The sequence below is a fragment of the Platalea leucorodia genome (genome assembly GCF_965183815.1).
Source record: "Platalea leucorodia genome assembly, chromosome: 2".
In the NCBI taxonomy this organism is placed as follows: domain Eukaryota; kingdom Metazoa; phylum Chordata; class Aves; order Pelecaniformes; family Threskiornithidae; genus Platalea; species Platalea leucorodia.
This window is the reverse complement of record NC_138824.1, coordinates 118,446,163-118,465,853: the sequence shown is the minus strand read 5'-3', so window position 1 is coordinate 118,465,853 and position 19,691 is coordinate 118,446,163. Positions and strand designations below refer to the sequence as shown.

The window sequence follows — 19,691 nt, the reverse complement described above, 5'->3', positions numbered from 1 at the left end:
CACTGGCATTACTTACTCCTGATGAGACCTGCTGTTAGTGAGCCTCGCGGCAGGCCCTCTGCAGTCACCCTCAAACTGGAAGCAGTCTCTGGTGGCGCGAGCGGGCCCGCCTGTCGGACTCCACCCGAGCCCTCATTCGTCTTCTGCCTGATGCCATGAAAAGGAGAGTGAGCTTCGCGTTTTGCATCCATGCCCCTGCTCCAGTTGCTGTTAAGAGATTCATCTTTGCCCCCAGGCAGAAACGCATGTTGAGGGAACTAATAATGCTTTTTCTTGTGGCTGTGAATGGGGAAGGCCAGAAGAGTTGGGCAGGAGAGAGCTTCTAAAAAGAGAACGTGTTCTTAATCAGCATTTTGCTGGTATGCTGCCACTTGGCAGAAACAGCTATGGTGTACGGCACGGTGAGCAAGGCTGTTGTACGGAAGGACCAAGTCACTGATATTTAGAGCTAGAAGTGGTGGTTGCTCAGTTTGTATAGCACTGCAGTATTTTAATACCAGTAAATTCTCCCTCATACTTACCACTAGTTTTAAAGGCAGTTAATTACATGGTGGGAACCAATGGATGACACTGAGATTTTTAGAGAGCACTTTTTTTAAAGTTGTTTAATGAGAACTCCTCTGTGTCTCTGTAGCATAACCAGTGATCCTTTTCAAGTCATTCTGTAGGAAAAGATTGTTGAGAGCACCAAAGCTGTTCAGCTAGTTTAAGAGTTACCCTTAGTAACTGGCTGGTCAGCCTCAGAGGTTTCTGTAAGAGTTAGCTGAGTGATACTCGCACAGTTTTGCAGGAGGAGGAGATACAAGGAGTGCAACTGAGTTGGGTGAGAAACGCATAAGCTTCAGAAAGAGCCTGGAAATCCTGATTCTCTTTCATGTGGCCTGACTTGTAAAACTATCTCTTTACTCTCTTCTGGAAAGCAGCAATAGTTAGAAAGGAAGAAGAGTTATTGGCTTTATTTTTAGGACATAATGTGACAACCCTTCCTCTTCTTCCATCCCCCAATACCCCATTTAAGAACACGAGAGCTGTGAGTAATCAGACCCTGAAGTTAGGACCATATGGGACCTGCGGTTACGATTGCTTGCACAGCCGTGCTCTTCACTGGGCCAGTTGTTCCGGAGGACCTGGTTGTTACACTTGCAAGGGAAGAAAACGTATTGCCACGCGAAGTAGCTTGACCTCTTTTTTTTTGTTTATTTTTGTCTTTTTTTGAAGACACGGACCTTGCACAGGACGGTGCCACAAGAAAGGTTAAACTCCCTTCTTTCCAGTTCCCTCTTTCATCTGATAAATATGTGGCTGTAGGCAATTGTAGTACATTTAAACACTGGCTTTCATTTAACTTTAATTGTATATGGGAAAATGTTAGGGTCACATTGATATATGTCCACTGATCATGATCTGACTGAATATGTCTTCATGTTACACTTCATGAATTGGTCAGGTTAGTTTTGTGAACCAAGGGTTGCCTTTTGTTACACTAGAGCATATATCAGGGTGAAAAGAAGTTCAAATGAGCAATCAAGTGCTTGTGTAAAGTTTTACTTTTTTACTTTTTACGTAATCCTACAAATGCATGCCAAAAATTTCAGACAATTAATATCTAATCCATTCTTTATGTGTTTCTTCCATCTTAGTGTAGGGAAATGCTATTTTCTCCTTCAATTTCCAGATTAATATGTAATGTTAGGACATGTAATGACAAAACGTAACACTACCCGTCCCTATCATTTTTGTCTGGGGACCATGATGATTGCAGCCTGTTGGTTCTGTATTAATTGTTTGCTCTGGATCGAGGTGTACAACTCTCTCTTGAAGTCACAGGAAAAGTGAGTGTTGTAGAAGCTTTTCTCAGGGAGAGGGAAGCGTTTTTCTCAGGTGACTAGCTGAAAGGAAATACATTTTACATTTTAGATACTGTTGAAGAACAGTATACTTTTAGTGCTAGGTATTTTTTTCCCCAATTTTTTATAGGGAAAAAGTATTGTACGTATGATTTTCAGTTGGATTTCAAACAGTTTCAGCACTCAGGCAGTCTACTTTGTGTTTCTGCTTGCCTGTAATATATTTCTTACTAGACAAATGATAAAGACATTCAGGGAAAGCAACAATTATCTAGGGGGTCAGTATAATTATGTTTTCTTTCTTTGGGTATTTTTTCCCTTCCCTGGTCTTTTATTTCTTGGCATTTCACAAAAAAAAAAAAAAAGGAATGAGTGGTCTTTATAATCACTGAAAACCATGTGGCTGGATAGGTGAAGGAACTTAATGTTTTCTGATCTTATTCTGCTAGATATTAAATAGTTACTTGACATGACAACCTTTGTTCCATCTTGCACAAATTAAAATGGAGGAAGTTAAAGACTGTGCAGTATGAAAGCATATAAATATGTTTAGCACAAAACTAGTTATGAATAAAGTTACAGGTCTGGAACATACCTTTGCTTTGATTTTTTTTTTTTGTCAGTGATGGGAGCGTTCATACCACTTTTTTTAGGTACCTACTTGCATTCTCTGACTTGTATCTGAATTGGAGTTCTACTGTAGTCTAAGGATTTCTAAAATGTAGTGAAATGCGTATGAGCATGGAAAAGTAGTTTGCCTAGCCCTGCTGATTTGAAGGAGATGAGGAAGATAAGGAAGGTGGAATGAAGGAGAGACGCTTAAAAAGTGTTGATGTCGTAGATTTGATCTCAATATATTGCACCACAAGTTGCCCCATGGCTGGGACATCCACCTGTCGCGGACCACACATGGCTTGCACTGAAGACTTAATTGCCCCCCATGGCCCTGTTGTAATGCTTGTGAGTGCTTCTTGTAGGAGAACCTGGTAAACCTGCTCTGAGAGATAGGCAGGCAGTAGGGAGCTGGCATTGTCGAGGTGGCATAGAGAGAGAGACAATGATTCTGAATGCTGATCTGCACCTTGAGGGCATGCTCTAACTGCTAGGGTGCTTGGCAAGTCAAGAGGGAAACTACCACCAGGTTTTGATTCTATTGCCTGTTTATTTTTCCAGATGAGGCTGATGAATTTGGACTGAATTCATAAATTTCAGAGTGGCTGCAATCATGTTTTCAAGAAGCTTATTCTTAAAGAATATGTATGTTACTTAAGTTACTTCTGAGTGATTTGCCTAAACAACTTATTGCCAAGTACTTTACCTCAACAATCATACTTCCTTCACCACCATGTGTTGCAGATGCGCAACAAACATATCTCTCTTATCCCAGGAGATCCATAATCTGTGGGAATTTGTAGTCACAAAAGCAAGAAGTGCACTTTTTTCTTTTGAATTTTTATTAGTATTTCCTTTTTACAGATGCAAACCTTGCTTCAGAATAGTCTGCCTAGAGCCCTATGCACTCAATAAAGGGCTGACTGATTTTTCTTTGCATAGGTGATGGAGAATTTAATCACTGATAAATTTGGAGCTGAGAAATATATAATACTGGATTATGTTATTTCTGTAAGATAGGAAAGATATTTTATTTATTGATGTAGGTAAAAATTCAAAATACTGTTGCTTTCTTTTAAAGGGGTGTATAACTGCAGGGGGAAACATTTTTCCTCACACAGATGGCAGAGCAGCTTATTCATGGTAGTATAGCACTGCGTATATACACATACACAACACAAATACATGTGCACGCAAATGTAGACTAATGTGTATAGTTATGGTTGTTTATAACATGGTCTTATTGCTAATACTGTGTACCTGTTTTTCCTTACTCTGTCTCCTCCTTCTGTACATCCCAATAACAGGAGGAAAAAAAATGCCTTCATAGCTCTATTTTTTACGTGATGTCCAAAATTAAACAGCAATTAAAAGCAGAATGATGAAATAATTCAAAAAAATTAACTTGGCAGAGTCATAGATAATTTCCCCCATTTTTTCCTTTCCTAGTCCTATTCTTTTACTTTCTCTGAGCACCAATACCCAGACCATCTGGTTCTGGGAGCAGTGACAACCCTTCAGGCTTACAAATAGAAGCTGAAGCTGCTCAGACTGCTACACTGGCCACCTCTAATAGATCCATCATTCTCAGGTGTTAAAATTCCCTTGCATATGATGGGATTTATTTCTTTTCTCATTGTCAGTAGTTTCCATGTTGAAGGAAAAAAAATGGGGGCATGAGAGGGCAGGCAATGAAAGTAAACCCAAATTGCAGATAATAAATATTGAAGGTGCACAAATTGGTGCAGTTGCAAACAGCGTTGTCATGTTGTATACTAATGCTTCATTGGTTTGTATTTATATAGAGGCTATGTTTTTTTTTGTATGATACTTTGTATCAATCCCCGTTCTGCTTCATGTTAATAAATAAATGGGTAGTTAGGGAACTGTGTGATTAAGCACTTGCAGTCTATATGGCCAAGATTAGGAACAGAATTTATTTTTGTGCTTGTAGAAAACAAATACCAAAGACAAATATCTTTTTTATTTTTTTAAATACTTGTCATGTTTTAAAATGGGTATAAAACCACTGTGATTTGATTGACTGGAAAATGTCTATATCAGGCTGTTTACAAATAAAATCTTCCTTCTTACTCTGAAAATTGTTGCATGCCTCCAAAAAAAAAGATAACAGCAAGATTAGCAATGAATTGATGGTCCTCTTTAAAAGTAGGTTTGTCTGAACTTATAACATTGTAAATAATTACTTTTGTATCTAATGTGTTACACATGACATTTAGGAAACACTTCACTACTACAAGACAATTTGAGAACAAATTAGATCAGAAGGAAGAAAGAACTGCAGGAAAGACTTTAATCAGCATTCATTATTTATTCCTGCATTCTGAGAAAATTATATATGCCAAATACAGGCCTTTAATCAAATAATGATTAAAATATTCAGATCTCACCCATGTAGTTAGATGCATTGACCCAAATTTCAGGCGTCCAAGGGGAAAACGCTGTAGTTTGTACAGCTGATAGAAGTGCTCTGTTCCCACCCCCTGCTGTAATTAATTTGGCCAGCGATCCCTTGTTTGTTTTTTGTCACTTTTTTTGTTTTGAAAAGTTCCCCCGTCTGCTGTTCATACCATGTTTTAAGATAAACAAGACAATCCTTTTTATTTGTCTGTCTTTTTCTTCTTTGTAGCTAACTGCCAGGCCACCTGAACAAATCAACTGCTTCACAAGGTCCCCAAATAAACACGTCTTTTGGTACGGGTAACTGAGGTTAACTGGACAGAGGCAAATGAAACTCATTCCTCTTCATTTTGTCTTCTTTTGTAGTTAATCTGCTGGATTCAAAAACAATTCAAGGGGAGCTGGGCTGGATCTCCTACCCATCACATGGGGTGAGTTCACTAGACTGTGAAATGGAAAAGTGCTGCTACAGACCAATGTGCCATTTAACCATTGTTTCCTCTTCAGAGGACACCGTGCAATAGCGCCGGTTCTTTGGAGCTTCAAAAATAGTCTGCTCTAAACTTGCAATGTGTGGCTTATATAGATGTGGCGCCTTCTCTTTAGAACATACAATGCACTGCGTGTAACCCCCAGGAAGAGCTCACTCTTACTGGAGAAAATTAAAGCAAGAAGTGCATTGAGGAAAAAAAAAAAATTGTCTTTAGGTACTGTTCCTTCTATCGCTATGTGTATTTCTAAAACGTATCATGGACTGTTTCATAGTATTACTTGCTAATTTATTCAGATGGCAGTCGTGGAAGGTGAAAAATGTATGGACATAAGCGGGTGATGTAAGTACTTACTTGGTAACTTTTGTGATGAATTGGTCAAGTATTGTCACTTATGAGTTAAAATGTTATTAAAGACATGTCTAAATAATGTTCTTGAGGGGTGTGTTTTTATTTACCTTGTATCCAGATCAAATGAAACTAGGCATTCTATTTGGAGAAGTAAAAGAGCAGTCTTAAAGCATTTGTGCTTTCAAACTTGCTAACTCCATCATTTTTACGTAGCACTTGCCACCAGTCGCTTTTTAAAATTTTTGATGACTTAATATAAGTGCATAGTATCCAGTGGTGCTGATACCTGGTCACTCCCCAACTTCTTGTCTCTGTGGAATGTATATGTGTGTGTGTAGGAACAACCCATTACGCTCCTTCTACATTGCATAGCACAGATATGCCAGGAGAATCTTGCATTCCTGCATTCTGTCCCCTAAACAAAAAATCCTCCACTTGGCAGGCCTATGCCCTGGTGTCTGGAGCTTCCCTCGCCCTCAGAGAAGGCTGTGCCATCAAGTCTTTCTGGAAGAAGGCACTCGGAGACCTGTGGCTCCTTCTTTTGCTGTCCCGTCACTTGTGCTTGCCCTCATGGTGCTGTTTCCTTCCTCTATGGCTGTCTGAGTTTGGTTTCCTACCTTCAGGATGACAACTCCTAGAAGTTTCCATGAGTCTCTTCCTGCTTGTGTCTTCTACCCTATGGGTAAACCTCTGCCAGAGAGTACTGCCACTTCTGAGTCCTTGGGAAATGTTGTCTCTAGTCTTGATAAAGGGTGAGGAGTTGCAGCTAGGAGTCCAGCGACTGTCCTTTTTCCAAACCAACTGCATTTTGAATTCTCAATTCGGTGTTGGCAGGTATTTGCTCATTGGTTTGTTTGTAGGACCATGAACATCAGCTTTCGATTCCTCTGCAGCTTTGGGCAAGTTATTACTTCACCTTTATCACTTTTACAGAGATTAGTGGTAACAGTACTTTACTTATGGGATTCAGTTGTTAATATTTAAGTAGTGCCTTCTTGATATTAAGCGTTATACAGGTGTTTAGCACTATTTAAGGATTAAGGCTTGGTTTATTTTTTGAGTTTATCCATGGATCTCTCTCCGTGTCTCTGAACAAATTGTTCCATTCTCATGGGGAAGAAGTGGGAAGAGGGTTCATGTTTCTTTCTAGTGGCTGTTCCTGCTGACTTTTCCCAATAAGAAACCTCTATAAACAGGATGTCCAAGAGGGAACTCTCCAGCAATTTCTCTCTCATCAGTTTTTTGTCTCCACTTGCATTTTTTTCTTTTTACTTTTTTTTTTTTTCCTGGTTTCTCTCCCAGCTGCCCTGCCCTCCTCTGCTTTACTCTTCTGCTCTGTTCCTCTCCTTGCAGCTGTGCAGATCTACTGCTCTGCTCCCTGCAGCTGTGCTTCTCTTGCCTTGGATGCCTAAAGCAGTTGGTAGGGAATGATACAGGGTATCTTGGGGGCTATAAGAAAAACAGATGTGCTACATTACCCCGCCAAAAAGGGGCCCTAGATCTCTCAAAGCAATTTTATTAGCTTCTGCAAGTTTTTGTCAGGTAAATCCAGCACAACTTGTTTGTGTGTCTGTGCATGCTGTTCCTATTTACTGTAATATCCACAGATATTGAAGCCAAAGTAAATCATGGAATTGTACTGGTGTTCTTACAAGTTAATGAAATTCTTAGTTAAAAATCACGTGGTAGTAAATTAATGTAGATCATGTACTGTGAGTGTTTTTGTAAGAGAACCGAGACTCTCAACTGTAGCCTTCAAAATACTGTGAAATTTTAAGCTTACATATTGAAACACGAATGTAAAGTATAGAAATAGTAACATCCATCCTATCTGAATTGGCATTTTTCTGTAAAATGATGACAACTTGAACATCATGTGAAAGAGGCGCCTTCTTTTTACAGCCCTTTATTTATAGTCAATTAATTAAACCTGGTAAATGTGGCTGCATCTGTCTCTGAGCTAACTAAAATATGAACTTAAACTTTAGTGGAAAAACATTATAATAAAGATGTCACATTGTATTGAAAGATTGCTAATAGCATAGTGGTGATTTACAAGGTAAAGCTAATAGAGCTACACTTCAGGCTGTGACTCAAAAATGAGAATATTGGTGTTGTGCCAGTCCTTCTCCAGCATGCAGCAGTGTTCTGATCTGAAGCCATAAATGTCAGTATACTGAAGCTGGTGACTTACAGAGTTTTTAAGAGTAATTTAGCCAAAGTGTTTAATAAACCTCTTACTAGGTTAATAATTTTATCTTATCAATACACAATATTGATTGATTTCTGGGAAAATGACCCAAACTGATTGGTTGTCATTTTCAACATTCAATGGTTCTTTTTTATTCTTTTAAGTCTGCCTTGACTTGGGCATATATAATAACAGCTTTCCAGAAATTCCTGAATATTCATGTTAAGATCTATAGCTCATTTGTATTCAGAGATTTCTGTGTCCCACGTAAGAATGCTCTAATGGCAGTGCTTTAGACCATGGTTAATAATATCACCCTGTAAGAAGGTGATCTCTCCTTGATCCATCCCACACAGCCACAATCTTGGCATCAGTAACACTGATCTGGTCAAGCTCATTAAAATCCCTTAAGTACAAAACATCGGCCCCTCTAGATAGCAAGGCAATGGAATTAAAAAAATATAATAGCGGGCTTTGCTGATGCTTGAGCATGATTGGCAGCAGCCACAAGGCCTGTATCCTGTACTACCATCTCCAGCACCTGCCTAGGCAACCTTTTTGTAATGCCAATCAGTCAAATACCAGTTCCATTTCTATAGGTTTCATTAAAGGGGAAAGAAAGAAGAGCTACTTAGTCTGTACAGAGTATATTATTGATATGCTGATTAAGCATAACGCAAGTGATCATTAACTGCAATTCACATAAATTACAGCAGCACAGATGTGGGGGTTGGGAGGATAAAAAAGCAAGTCACTTTAATAATATACAATAGAAATGTGATGGATAATTCATACAGGACAAAAAGAGTACAGTCTAAATCCCGCTCTGCATATTCATGCGAGTAGTTGTATTGGTTTCAGCATCGTTTTTTTAGTAAGAAAGATGTTTCTAATTTGACTCTAGCTCCATGTTCTTTGGAAAGTTTGAAAAGATAGATATATTTGTGACATAATGGCAGTACGTTGTTCTGCAGTCACCCAACCTGTGACTTGATATTTATGTGTTTATTACCGGGCTTGAAATTTTTGGGCATTTTTTTATGTAGTCAGTAGAAAAGTAAAAGAGAAATCATGCCTATCTTATTTTGCTTGTAGATAGAGAAAAGAATGCTCTGGCATTTACTATTGTCATGTAATAGAAAATTGTAAAAAAAAAAAACAAAACCAACCACAAAAAACAAAAAACAACCAAAACAACCAAACAAACAAAGAAAAAACCAAAACCAAACAAAAAAAAAAACTAAACCAAACAAAAAACCCAACCTGTTCAGTATGTGACCAAAGTTAGTAAATTGCGGGCAAAATTTTAAAAGACTGGTTGGGAAATAAAGATATGGTCTTTGGTCATGACAGAAGCTTTCTAGGTCCCTGAGTTTCTTCAGAACCATCTGACTTCTTTGACTGCTGGCTGTGCTTAGTACCTTAAACTTCTGGGCAAGTACCTCAGCTGCTGACTGTACGCTGAAGTGCTTTGAAAATGGTGTGAATAACTTTGCTTTTTCTTAGTGGTCACCCTCATGATCGTTTGGACAAAGCAAGCCGATCATCTCAGTAATAGAAACTGGTTTGTAAGTATTAGAGGAGAGACGGGTAACATTCCCTGTTTCTGTAATAGTTTGTGCTAGGAAGGCTACCGCATGCGTGACTGAGATTAATGAGAGTTTTTCCATCACCCGAAATTGGGTTAGAATCCAAAAATCCAAGTGAAAATGAGGAAAATGCCTTCTCTCTTATATTTCAAAAGCCTGAAAGTGGTTTGTCACATTAGACTGTATTACTGCCTACCCATGACAGCAGCGGTCTCCCTGGCTGCATTTGTTCTGGTTTCAATAGTCGGCTAATGTGTGGCACTGTAAAAACTTTTTTTGTGGGATATCCTGGACACAGTGACTGAAGAAGACTGACTAAATAAGCATTTGGCTCTCACTTGTGACTAGGTGAAGGTAGAGGAGAACTTGTGCAGAGTTACATTTTGCCTGTGATTAAGGTGCACTCAAATAAGCTGCGTTCAAGAATCAGTTACTAAGGCCACTCGGAATGGAAAGTTTCTCTGTTTATTTGGAAGACGTTTTCAAGATTAATAAGTATTTCCATGAGTGGTGGAAATAACGAGGTTTGTTTTCCTGCAGCTTTGTGTCTTGCGGTTAATTGCGTCCCATGATTGAAGGGTTTTTTGCAGTAGGTCCTTAATGCCAGTGGCTTTCCTGGTGTCACGCTTCAGCCTTCCCCTCAGCTGGGCACACAGAAAGTTTCTCATCCGTACGTGCGTCTTATTTTCACACCACTGCAGAATCTTAGGACAGCTGAGCCATCAAAAAAACTTGAAACTGGCCAACACATAAAAAAATTTATGAAAAAACAAAATTTTAGTGTTCTTTTTGTACCGATTGACATCTTAGTCTGCACTCTTTTTTTTTTTTTTTTTTTGTCTGAGACACCAAACTTACCTTGTCAACTTTGAAGTGATACTGTATTTGAAGTGGGGAGTATTACCCAAATCACCAGGTGGTTGTGAAAATGAGTTTCAAAGTAAAGCAAATGATATCAAACAATTGGTATGAGACAAAATAATGAAACTGAAAGGTGTCTTTGCAAAATGAAAAGTTAAGTACTTCAAAATGAAAACAGGCACGTTATACTATTATACACTATCTTTTTCCTATTCATTAGCAGTGGAATTTCCTTAGTACTTCTTAAAACAATGTATTCTGTTAAAACCAAGATTTATCTTTGTTTTGCCTGAGCTCTGGTCTCCTTGCAACTTTATATATTTCCTACTGTCACCCTGCCTTTCACGACTTGTGTATCAGGTCTGAAATGCACGCAGACTGTTTTGGCGATTGAAAGTCCAACTAACCACTTGGGATTCTGTTTCTGTGAATCATAGGCTTTGTTTCATTTTACACTGAATGGCTGATTGAGAAAGTAATTTTTTGGGTTTATATACCCTTCCCCCCCCCAAGGGATTTGCTTTTAGGGTGCATTGAAAGTATGTTCGTTTCATTTTATTCTCCTTTTTTCAATGTAACGAGACTGTGTTAATAAATAGAGCACTTTTACTATAGCTTTCATAAGTTCTTCACCTCCAATTTTCTGTAATCAAGCATGTGCTGTTTCTCATTTTTAGACTTTTTGTTTTCTTCCTACTAGAATAAAACTATTTGAATTTATTTTTATTATTGTAAAGTGAATGATTTTGCTTTGGAGAGGGACATTTAAAAATCTGCCTCTTTCGAACTCAAATCTCTTCATTCACATTCAGCGCCTTGAATCAGAATGCAATGGTGGTTTCTGCAGTCTGTGGATGCTTCTTTTACATGAAATAGGAACATGATGAAAAATAGATTTATTTGTACTGTATTTTTTTTCCCCTTTCTGAAAGGTATTACTTTTAGCAATATAAAGCTATGAGATATGCCAGGTAATTATTTTAATTACATATTGTTAAACTGATGACAGCATTGTTTAGTACTGCTTTCTGAATATAATATGAAAGTTTTGTTGATGTTTTCAGAAGCAGTGTGTGAGTAGCCAAGGGTAGAATGTACTTTTGGTGTACTTTAGCTGGCTTTGACTTGTGTTTCATCTGCGCACTATCTTCAGCTGCTTGCATTAAGCATGCATTTCAAATAGAAGTTCAAATAAAAAAAAAATTAAGTGGAGTTGACTAAACAAATGGGGGAAGTTATTTGAAAAAAAAAAAATGAGAACATGCGTATTACTTCAGAATTATATTTATGACTGTCTCGTGTTATGAATTGTCACCGGAAAGAAATGCCTTTTTAAAATGTGGAGCACTGTGATATTCTTTAGATGTGTTGTTTTGATAATTGTAGTCTGTATTGCATTCATTTGAAAAATTTAGTATGATCATAACGATACTGTGTTTTGGTACCTTTTAAAAGACAGCTTTTAACTTGCCATAAAGTCAAAAGTGTGCTAATTTCTATGCCATGACCGTTATTAAAGGAGGGACAAAGCCTTTTTTTCCCCTTTCTTTTGAAACTAGCATTTTTACCATGTTACTTCAAATTATGAGATTTCTATTTAAAAAAAAAAAAATGCAACAAAACCAAAAAGCTAAATGTACAATAAGTGCAATGTCCTTGTACCATTTTTTATGATGAAAAATACGGACATCCCCCCCCCCGTATTTCATTAGCCTCATCAGTCATTTTCCTTACTGGTAATAGGTTGCTGAAGGTTGGGTATCAGTTTTCTGTGGTTTCAAATTAAAAAAAAAAAAAAAAAAAAAAAAAGCCAGAGCACGTTTTGGCTTCTATTCCAAGAGTTAAATAAAGATCTTATTTAGAGTTGGAATTGCAGATACTTCAGCTTCCAATTTTTCTTTTTAACTTTCAAAGCTTAGAAACGACATCATTCTCCTCATGGGCAGAATTTTATTTCTGTCAGCCCTGTCAGCATAAACGCAGGCCATTTGCGAGAAGTTCTCTCAAATGGCCTGATCACCATGAGATATTTTTCCCTTTGTAAGGAAATGCTTACTTTATAAATTTTATTCATTTTCTTTTGTGCTGAATTTATTTGCATAAACCAGAATAGAACAAAATAAATACAGTAACTGTCATGAAATGCAGCATTATTTATCACAGTCGATTTTAAGACTGTTTTTATAACATCAAGATCACAAGAAGAGTAACTGCAGTCTCCAGTTAAAAATGCCCATAAACGATTTCGCCTGATACCTTTGCTGTGGTTGAGCTTTATTTTTGACAGTCTAAGTAGTTTTGGTAGGTAATTTATTCTGGGTATATTTTTTTTCTTTCCCCCAGATCTCTGAAAATATTCAGGTTAAAATGATTCTCCGTGAAGAATAGTATTTCCTACAATTTAAAATTGTTCTTTTACAGAAGTGTTGGAGAGCAGGCGTATCGGTGCAGGGAGGGCTTGCTGGCTCTCAGGCTGACGCAGCGAGGCTGAGAAGGCAGCGGTTCCTAGGCGGGAGACCCTCACGTCGCTTGGGTTTTTTTCCCCTCGGTTTTCGAAGTTGTTTGTGAAAGCAGCCCGAGGATTCTGTCAGTTCGCTTCCCAAGGCCGCACACGGCCCCCTCCAGCGGGACGCCCCACGCCTGCCCGCTGGCCGCCGGCGAAGGCGAGGAGCGGCGGCGGGGAGCGGCCGCCCGCCCGCGCTCCCTGAGGCGAGCCCTGCCAGGAGGCGCGCGGGCTCACCCCCGTCCCGTCCCGTCCCTGCCCCTCCCTGCGCCGGGCGGCGGCGGGGCTGCGGCCGACGCCAGGCTCGGTCCCGCGGCCGGAGGGCAGGTGAGCCGCAGCCGGGAGGGACGTGGGACACCCGGGCGAAGGCCCGTGCGGGAGCGCCTGCCTTCCCTCTCTCCCTTGGCCGTTACCGCCCAGGCTGCGGCCGCTGGAGCGGCGGTCCCGCCCGGGGCTGAGCCTTACGCGGGGCTCCCCTCAGCGGGACCCCGGCGGGGCTCGGGGCCTTTCGCTACCCGAGGGAGGGGCCGCTGTGGAACAGGCGGCGGGCTGCCCCGGGGGCGAGGAGCGCCGCGGCCGTTCCGTCGGGCGCTGCCGTGCCGGTGCGGGGGCTGCGCTCCAGGAGGCGCACGGCGGGCGCCCGACCGCCTACCCCTTCCCCTCGCAGCCCGGCCGGGCGGCCGTGGCCCAGCCCCTGCGGCGGCGCTGCGATGCCGCTGGGCTTCCTCCGGGCTTCCTCCCTCGGCAGGAGGCCACGGGCTGCCTCGGGGGAGGGCTGAAAACTTCAGCGGGGGCGCAGGGCGGCGTTTCAGAGTCGCGGCCCTCCTAGTAGCAGTAGCATTCGTATTATTCAAAAGCGAAGCGGTGGCGCGGGTTCAGCGAGCGCAGCGCGGCTGTCGCGGCTCGCCCGCAGCGACCCGGCCCGGCGGCCCCGGCCTCCCCGCTCCGTCCGTCCGCCCGTCCGTCCGTCCCGGGTGTCGCGGCGGCGGGAGGGGCGCGGGCGGCGCGGCAGGTGGCGCTGTTCCTTCAGCGCGGCCGCCCGCGGGGCGGGGCGGGGCGGGGCTGCGCCGGCCCCCGGGCGACGGCGAGGCCCGGGCTAATGGCCGGCGGCTTTTGGCTGCCGCGTGGTTAGGCTTGCCGCGTCCTTCTAGGCGGCTGCTGTGGTTGCCTTTAGGTGTGCCGCCCGGCTGCAGGGCACAGCAAGCGGCCGATATTTCAGTTCTTCGTGTACTTGGCTTGGTTTGGAGCGGAAGGTGTTAGGGCGAAATGCGTGCTTCGTGCTTGTGCTCTGCTTTTAATCAGTGGTTGAGCTCTGTGAAGGATATGCTGGGGTTAAGGGCTCTTTGCACTGTGTGCAGATAACTATCTTATACATAACGTGGTGATGAAATCTGTGAGTTTTACTCTGTGACATTTGGTCCTTGCATCTGTGTGTTAATTTTCCCTGCCTAACTGCTATTCCTCGATGTCTCTCAGACTACAACTTTATTTCCAGCTGTTGCATTTTCAGAGGCCCCAAAGGGTGATTAAGACGCGCAGAATGATTGCTAGTTGTCTGTTAGCACACGTACGTATGGATGAGTGCCGTGCTGCGATGTGGTTTGTGTGCTGTTATATTAGACAAGTATGGGCAGTCAACACCATCCTTCCTCAAGGGGCTGACAGCTGATTTTAGTTAGACTCCAGGGATCAAATTGGACTCACTCTGTCTATGTTCTTGTCTTTAAACAAAATAAAAACCTAATCTCAAAGTGAATCTTTTAGATCTACAGGACAGTTACTGTTTATGGTAGCTGAAGCTTAGTTTCTAAACTGGATGTCAACATTCACATGCAGTGCTTTCTGTATGGAAAAGCTACGGCGTGGTAGGAATTCGGGTTTTTTTATCCTTTATCAATTGTTTATCTTAGAACATTACAGGTAGATTTTGACCACCAATCCTTTAATTAGGGCCTGTTCAGATTTCATTGATATTGAGAAAAAAATTGTGGTGAATTAGCTTGCTTCAAGTTCTGATGTCACCCAAAAATTATGACTGATGGGAGAGGTTGATAATATTAGTGTTGGTTATGGATCAGGCTGCAGAATGGTGTAAATCAGAATCTGCTTTTCACTTAGAATCTTTTTTAAAGTTTGATACTGAAATGTGTCTTACTTGCAGAGATGTAGATTATCAGAGAAATAATAAAATGTTGTTTGGAAGAGCTGCGAGGAGGCCATCTAGCCCATCCAGTCTCCTGCTCAATGCCGGACTAATGCTAACGTTGTATGAGGTCAACAGCTACGGCTTTGGGTAGTGGACTCTCGGACTCTGAGGGTGGAGATACCACAGCCTCTCCAGGCAGCCTCTTTCGGTGCTGTGGAGGCTTCTTCTAGTGGACAGAATTCTGCCTGATACCTCATCTGAATCTCTCAAGACACAGTTTGTGGCTTTTTTCTCTTCTTACACCATCTGTCGCTACCGAGGAGAGTTTGGCCCTTTCAAGTTGTTGCAGTCTGTAATTGGATCACTCCTTAGCTTTTTCTTTTTAGAAGGCTGAGCAATCCCTGCTTCCTCACATCATGGGCTTTTGTCCTCTAACTGTCTTGGTATGGAGCAATCTTATTAGTTACGATGCCATGCTCATTGCCATAGTAACTTCCTTAACTGAGGGGGATGAACTTGTGGAAAACCTCTACTAGGGTGGCAGAGAAAATCCAAGAATGGGAATGAAATAGGAATTTAGATGCCTTATCTATGTAACTGATCAAGTGTTTCAGTCTAGAAACAGTTCACAAGCAACATTATATTTTATTTTACATTCCTTTTACCATCCAGGGATTTGGCAAGTAGAAGCTGGGTTTTGGAGTAGTTCAGGTTTCTTGGAAAGAGAAGATAACAGCGTAGTATGGCTTACTTCACAGCTCCTAAAAATGAAAAGTCTGGTGCTATACTAGCTTGTTATCCAAAAACTCTTATAATGGGAGACATGTTTGTCTAGAATCTGAATGTTTTCAAGGCTTTTTCTAAGAGCTTTTACCATGATAGCAAAAAAATCTTAAGCTAGAATATTCTTCCTGAAAGGGAGATTTTATTTGTTTAAGATTTAGTAGCAGGAGTGCTTTTCTGATTTTTGTGTTTTCTTTCTTTAAAAATTTTTTCTGATTTTTGTGTTTTCTTTTTTTTAAAAAAAACAAAAGGGCAAATGTTTCCCGAGGCTGAATAGGGCACAAAAAAAGAGGGTTAAGGAAGTAGTGGCAGCTGAACTGAAGATGAGAACTCTGGGTAGAATGACGTTAAACAGTCAAAGCCTATGTGGAGAGAGGCGTTAGGTGTTGAGGGCAAGTGAAGAATCAAGATTGAAATCTGCAGAAAGCAACCTGGGTTTAAACTGCTTGTGGAGCTATTCCTGCTGCCTCTTATCTGGAAGGCTTGAAGCTTCTTTCCCATGTGGCAGTAGGGACTAAAGATGCCACAACAACCTTCATGTTCCAGAGGAAAGGCAGGACCCTTTGGCTTCTGTGGGAGGGAGAGAGCTTGGGTTAACTCCCAGCTTCCCTGTGACTCTGACTCCTTCCTTCATACTGCAGAGATTGATTCCATGATGTTTGTGCCTGTCATCTGTTCAAAACTTTGCCTTCATGAACCTCTCTGTAAATATTTACTAGAAGTTCAAACAAACGAGATTCTTGCTTTTCCACTTTTTGCTTAATGCAAAATTAAAATCCCAACCAGAACTTCAGAAGTTAATTTTCTTCCTGGCCGTGTAGTTTGATACATAATGTGCAATGCATTCCATCAAGCTTACGGGATGTGTAACCTGGCAAAGCAAACATTGCTACTGCAACTTGAGCGTTTATGTTCCCTGATATCCTTGTGTTACCTGTTTAGCCTTCACTAATATTTTTGTGACACTTTATTAATAAACATAACATATCCATGACGGAAATTTAATTTTACTCTGAAACCTGGTAATAAATGTTTGAACTGCAGAGCATTTATGTAGAAGTGTTTTAGCCTGAAGATGTGTTTAGAGGAGAAGCTGAGCTGCGCTTCTTCTGATGACACTGTAATTCAGTAGCGTATATTCAGAAGTAAATGGTTTTCAGGTTAGAACATCCTCTTAAAATGAAAACATCCAGAGGGGTGAACACTAATAAGATTGGTAGAAAAGTACTATGTGGACGAAGGACAAGCAGGGGCGGTGAAGTAGTGCACAAAATAAATGTGCAGCCCAGGTGGAAACTTTCCCTCTACTACGTGAGTGATTTGCCAGGACCACAGGACTCCTGAATTATTATTGTCTTGTAGACTGGGAGCTAACTGGAGGTATCTCACGTGCGCAAGTACACGTGCGACTAAACAGAGGTATTGGCTTTAAGCACAGATGATGGGATTGGATGAGCAGACAACAGTTCCCAAATCTTGGAACAAACCACTTGGCGAATGTCAGTACTGTCACATCTTTAACTTACATAGTGTTTTAAGAGAAGGCTATGCGTGGTCTAGTCTCATGCTGTAGCAGAGGGTGGATTGTGGACTACCCCACTTCTGAGTTCCTGAAGAGTTTGTGATTTTATTTTAAAGTGTTGTTGAATAAAATGTAAGCAGAAACAGAAAGAATGGAGAAGACTTTGGAAATAGAAAGTAAATGCTGGGTGTTGGTGTCTTAAGATTTTTAGGAAAACTAATAGGTATGTAGTACAATACACATTGAAAGTTCAGTTATTGCATACGACTGCACTAGTGCAATGTCTTGATTTAGAAGGTGGAGGGCAGCATTGAACTCGGAGCTAACTTGGTTAAACCACTATTAATAGAGACAGAAAGTGAAAGGTCTGCGATTTGTGTTATGTAGGTTGAAGTGTAGTGACTGAGGGCTGAGCAAAGAAAATACACTTTTACTTGACTGGGAGTTGTGTTTTAATCTGAAGAATGGCAGGTCTCCATGTAGAAGGAGTAAAAGAGTAATACGATCTGTTATTAAGTATATAATCAGTATTAAGTATATAATCTATTTGTGTTTATGTCCTTTTAAAAACAACAAGAATTCAACAGTGGGGCGAGGAAGTATCTGAACTGAAGGTATGCCCTTGGACTCTTGCAGTGACTGATATACAAAAGTTTGCAGGAATATGTCTGCCATCCTATTTTATGTTAAATATAAAATGTATATTTAATTGTTTCTGACATGTTTGGAAGTGAACTTTTTAAAAACATATGCATTTTAACTGGTGCATGTTAGAGGTATTTACAAACTCTGGTCAAATGTGATGTAGGTTTGTTTAGCCTGGTTTACTAGTTGAGTTAAAGGCAGTGCTGTGACCAAATGTAAACAAGTTTTGTCATGGCCACTTGCAGTGTGTTATATTTAGAAATCAAGTTCATTTAGTAACTAGGGAACTGTTTTTTTTTCTCTTTGGTTATGCCTTGTTTAGAAAAACATTTAAATACACAGATTCAAATCTTCATTTTGCGTTCTTCTGTAAAACAGAGATTTTGAATTAAAACCTTACAAGTTCTTTTCCTTTTATTTGCCTGTTCAAATTCAGCAAACGGTACTCATCCAGGAAGGACCTAGGAAACAGACAAGAAACAGTCTGCTTATAATTTCTGTTCCTTTCTTTTTTTTTAATAAAAATGTTTTTATAAAACAAAAAAAGGAGGCAGGGGGAAGAGAAAAACCAGACTGTGAGTGAGAGCATTCCATTCAGCTTATCTTTTTACTGCTAAATTTCTCTCCTTAACCATTACAGGAAGAACAGACTGATCTTCCTATCCATGTTTCTTGCCAGTGAATCCTTTAGTCCAGTTGTTTCCTCTTGTTACATCCAGCGGGATTCTACCAGCTGCGTGGGAGGAGTTTGCTGAATATAGCTGAGTGCCAGGCCTGGAGTCTCCCGAAGCCCCAGCAGGATGAGAATAGCGTGGAGGTTTTCTCCAGTCCGCTGCTATGTATTGTGCAAAATTAATTGTGTGTGTTCTCAGAGTTGGCTGTTCTGGAAGAATGTAATTTATATTGCTTTATACCTCAGCTCTTCTTTTAAGATACAAGCATTCTTAAGTTGATTTAGTGACCTTCTGTCAAAGGTTGGAAGATCCTGTAAGGTGTGTTGTCAGTGCAAGGACATTCTTCAGCTGTGGTGTTGGTGCACATCTCTGGAACATATGTGTGTACAGATACATGCTCCTGCACACTGTGTTACTAAAAATGATGATAATATATAATTAAAAAAAAAAAATGACCATTTACACAGTTACAATATTAGAATTGAATCCTGCCATGGTTAGCTTGATCTATTAAGGAAATAGGTTTTAGTAATCCTGATATAAATTCTATTATTTTTCATACATCCCTAATAACTTTTGAAGACTGTCTTTCTAATTTCAGCTACGTTTGACTGGAGGGGGCCAAGCAGCCTAGGTCTCAAACATACTTAATTCCTGCTTCATGTAAGAAGGACTTAGTCTACCGTTGAGTAACCCCACTCGAGCTGTAGTTATTAACCATTGCAGTATCTACATGGAGGACAGACATTATAAAAGTCCAACTCAGTAAAATCATTTAGATAAAGCATTGCATCCCTAAACCTAAGTCGGATAAGCACACCAGATAAAAATCCGTATGAAGCCAGACTTCCTTAGTTCTCACATGCACAGGAACTAATTGTTCTAGTAAGCTTCCTTTGACTTTGGAGAGCTTCTGAGGCAAGGTACGTGAGGTGCAATGGCAAGTGATAGGTATGGTCCCACACAAGATGTACATCTCTGTTTCACTGCATAAAACCATAATACATGGATAGTATTTAAAAAGCCTTAGAAATACATGTATGTTTGAAATTCGA

At 40.6% G+C, this 19,691-nt stretch overlaps 1 protein-coding gene across 1 annotated transcript in view; it reads left to right on the top strand.

The window, feature by feature from the left end:
* The window catches only part of EPHA3 (EPH receptor A3), a gene marked incomplete at both ends in the record, with an annotated part of 227,790 nt that overhangs the window by 13,003 nt on the left and 195,096 nt on the right, over nt 1–19,691 (top strand). Inside the window, one exon of the mRNA XM_082305127.1 lies at nt 5,247–5,311. Within this exon, the coding sequence (XP_082161253.1) occupies nt 5,247–5,311 (65 nt within the window). The remainder of the gene's footprint in view (nt 1–5,246; nt 5,312–19,691) is intronic.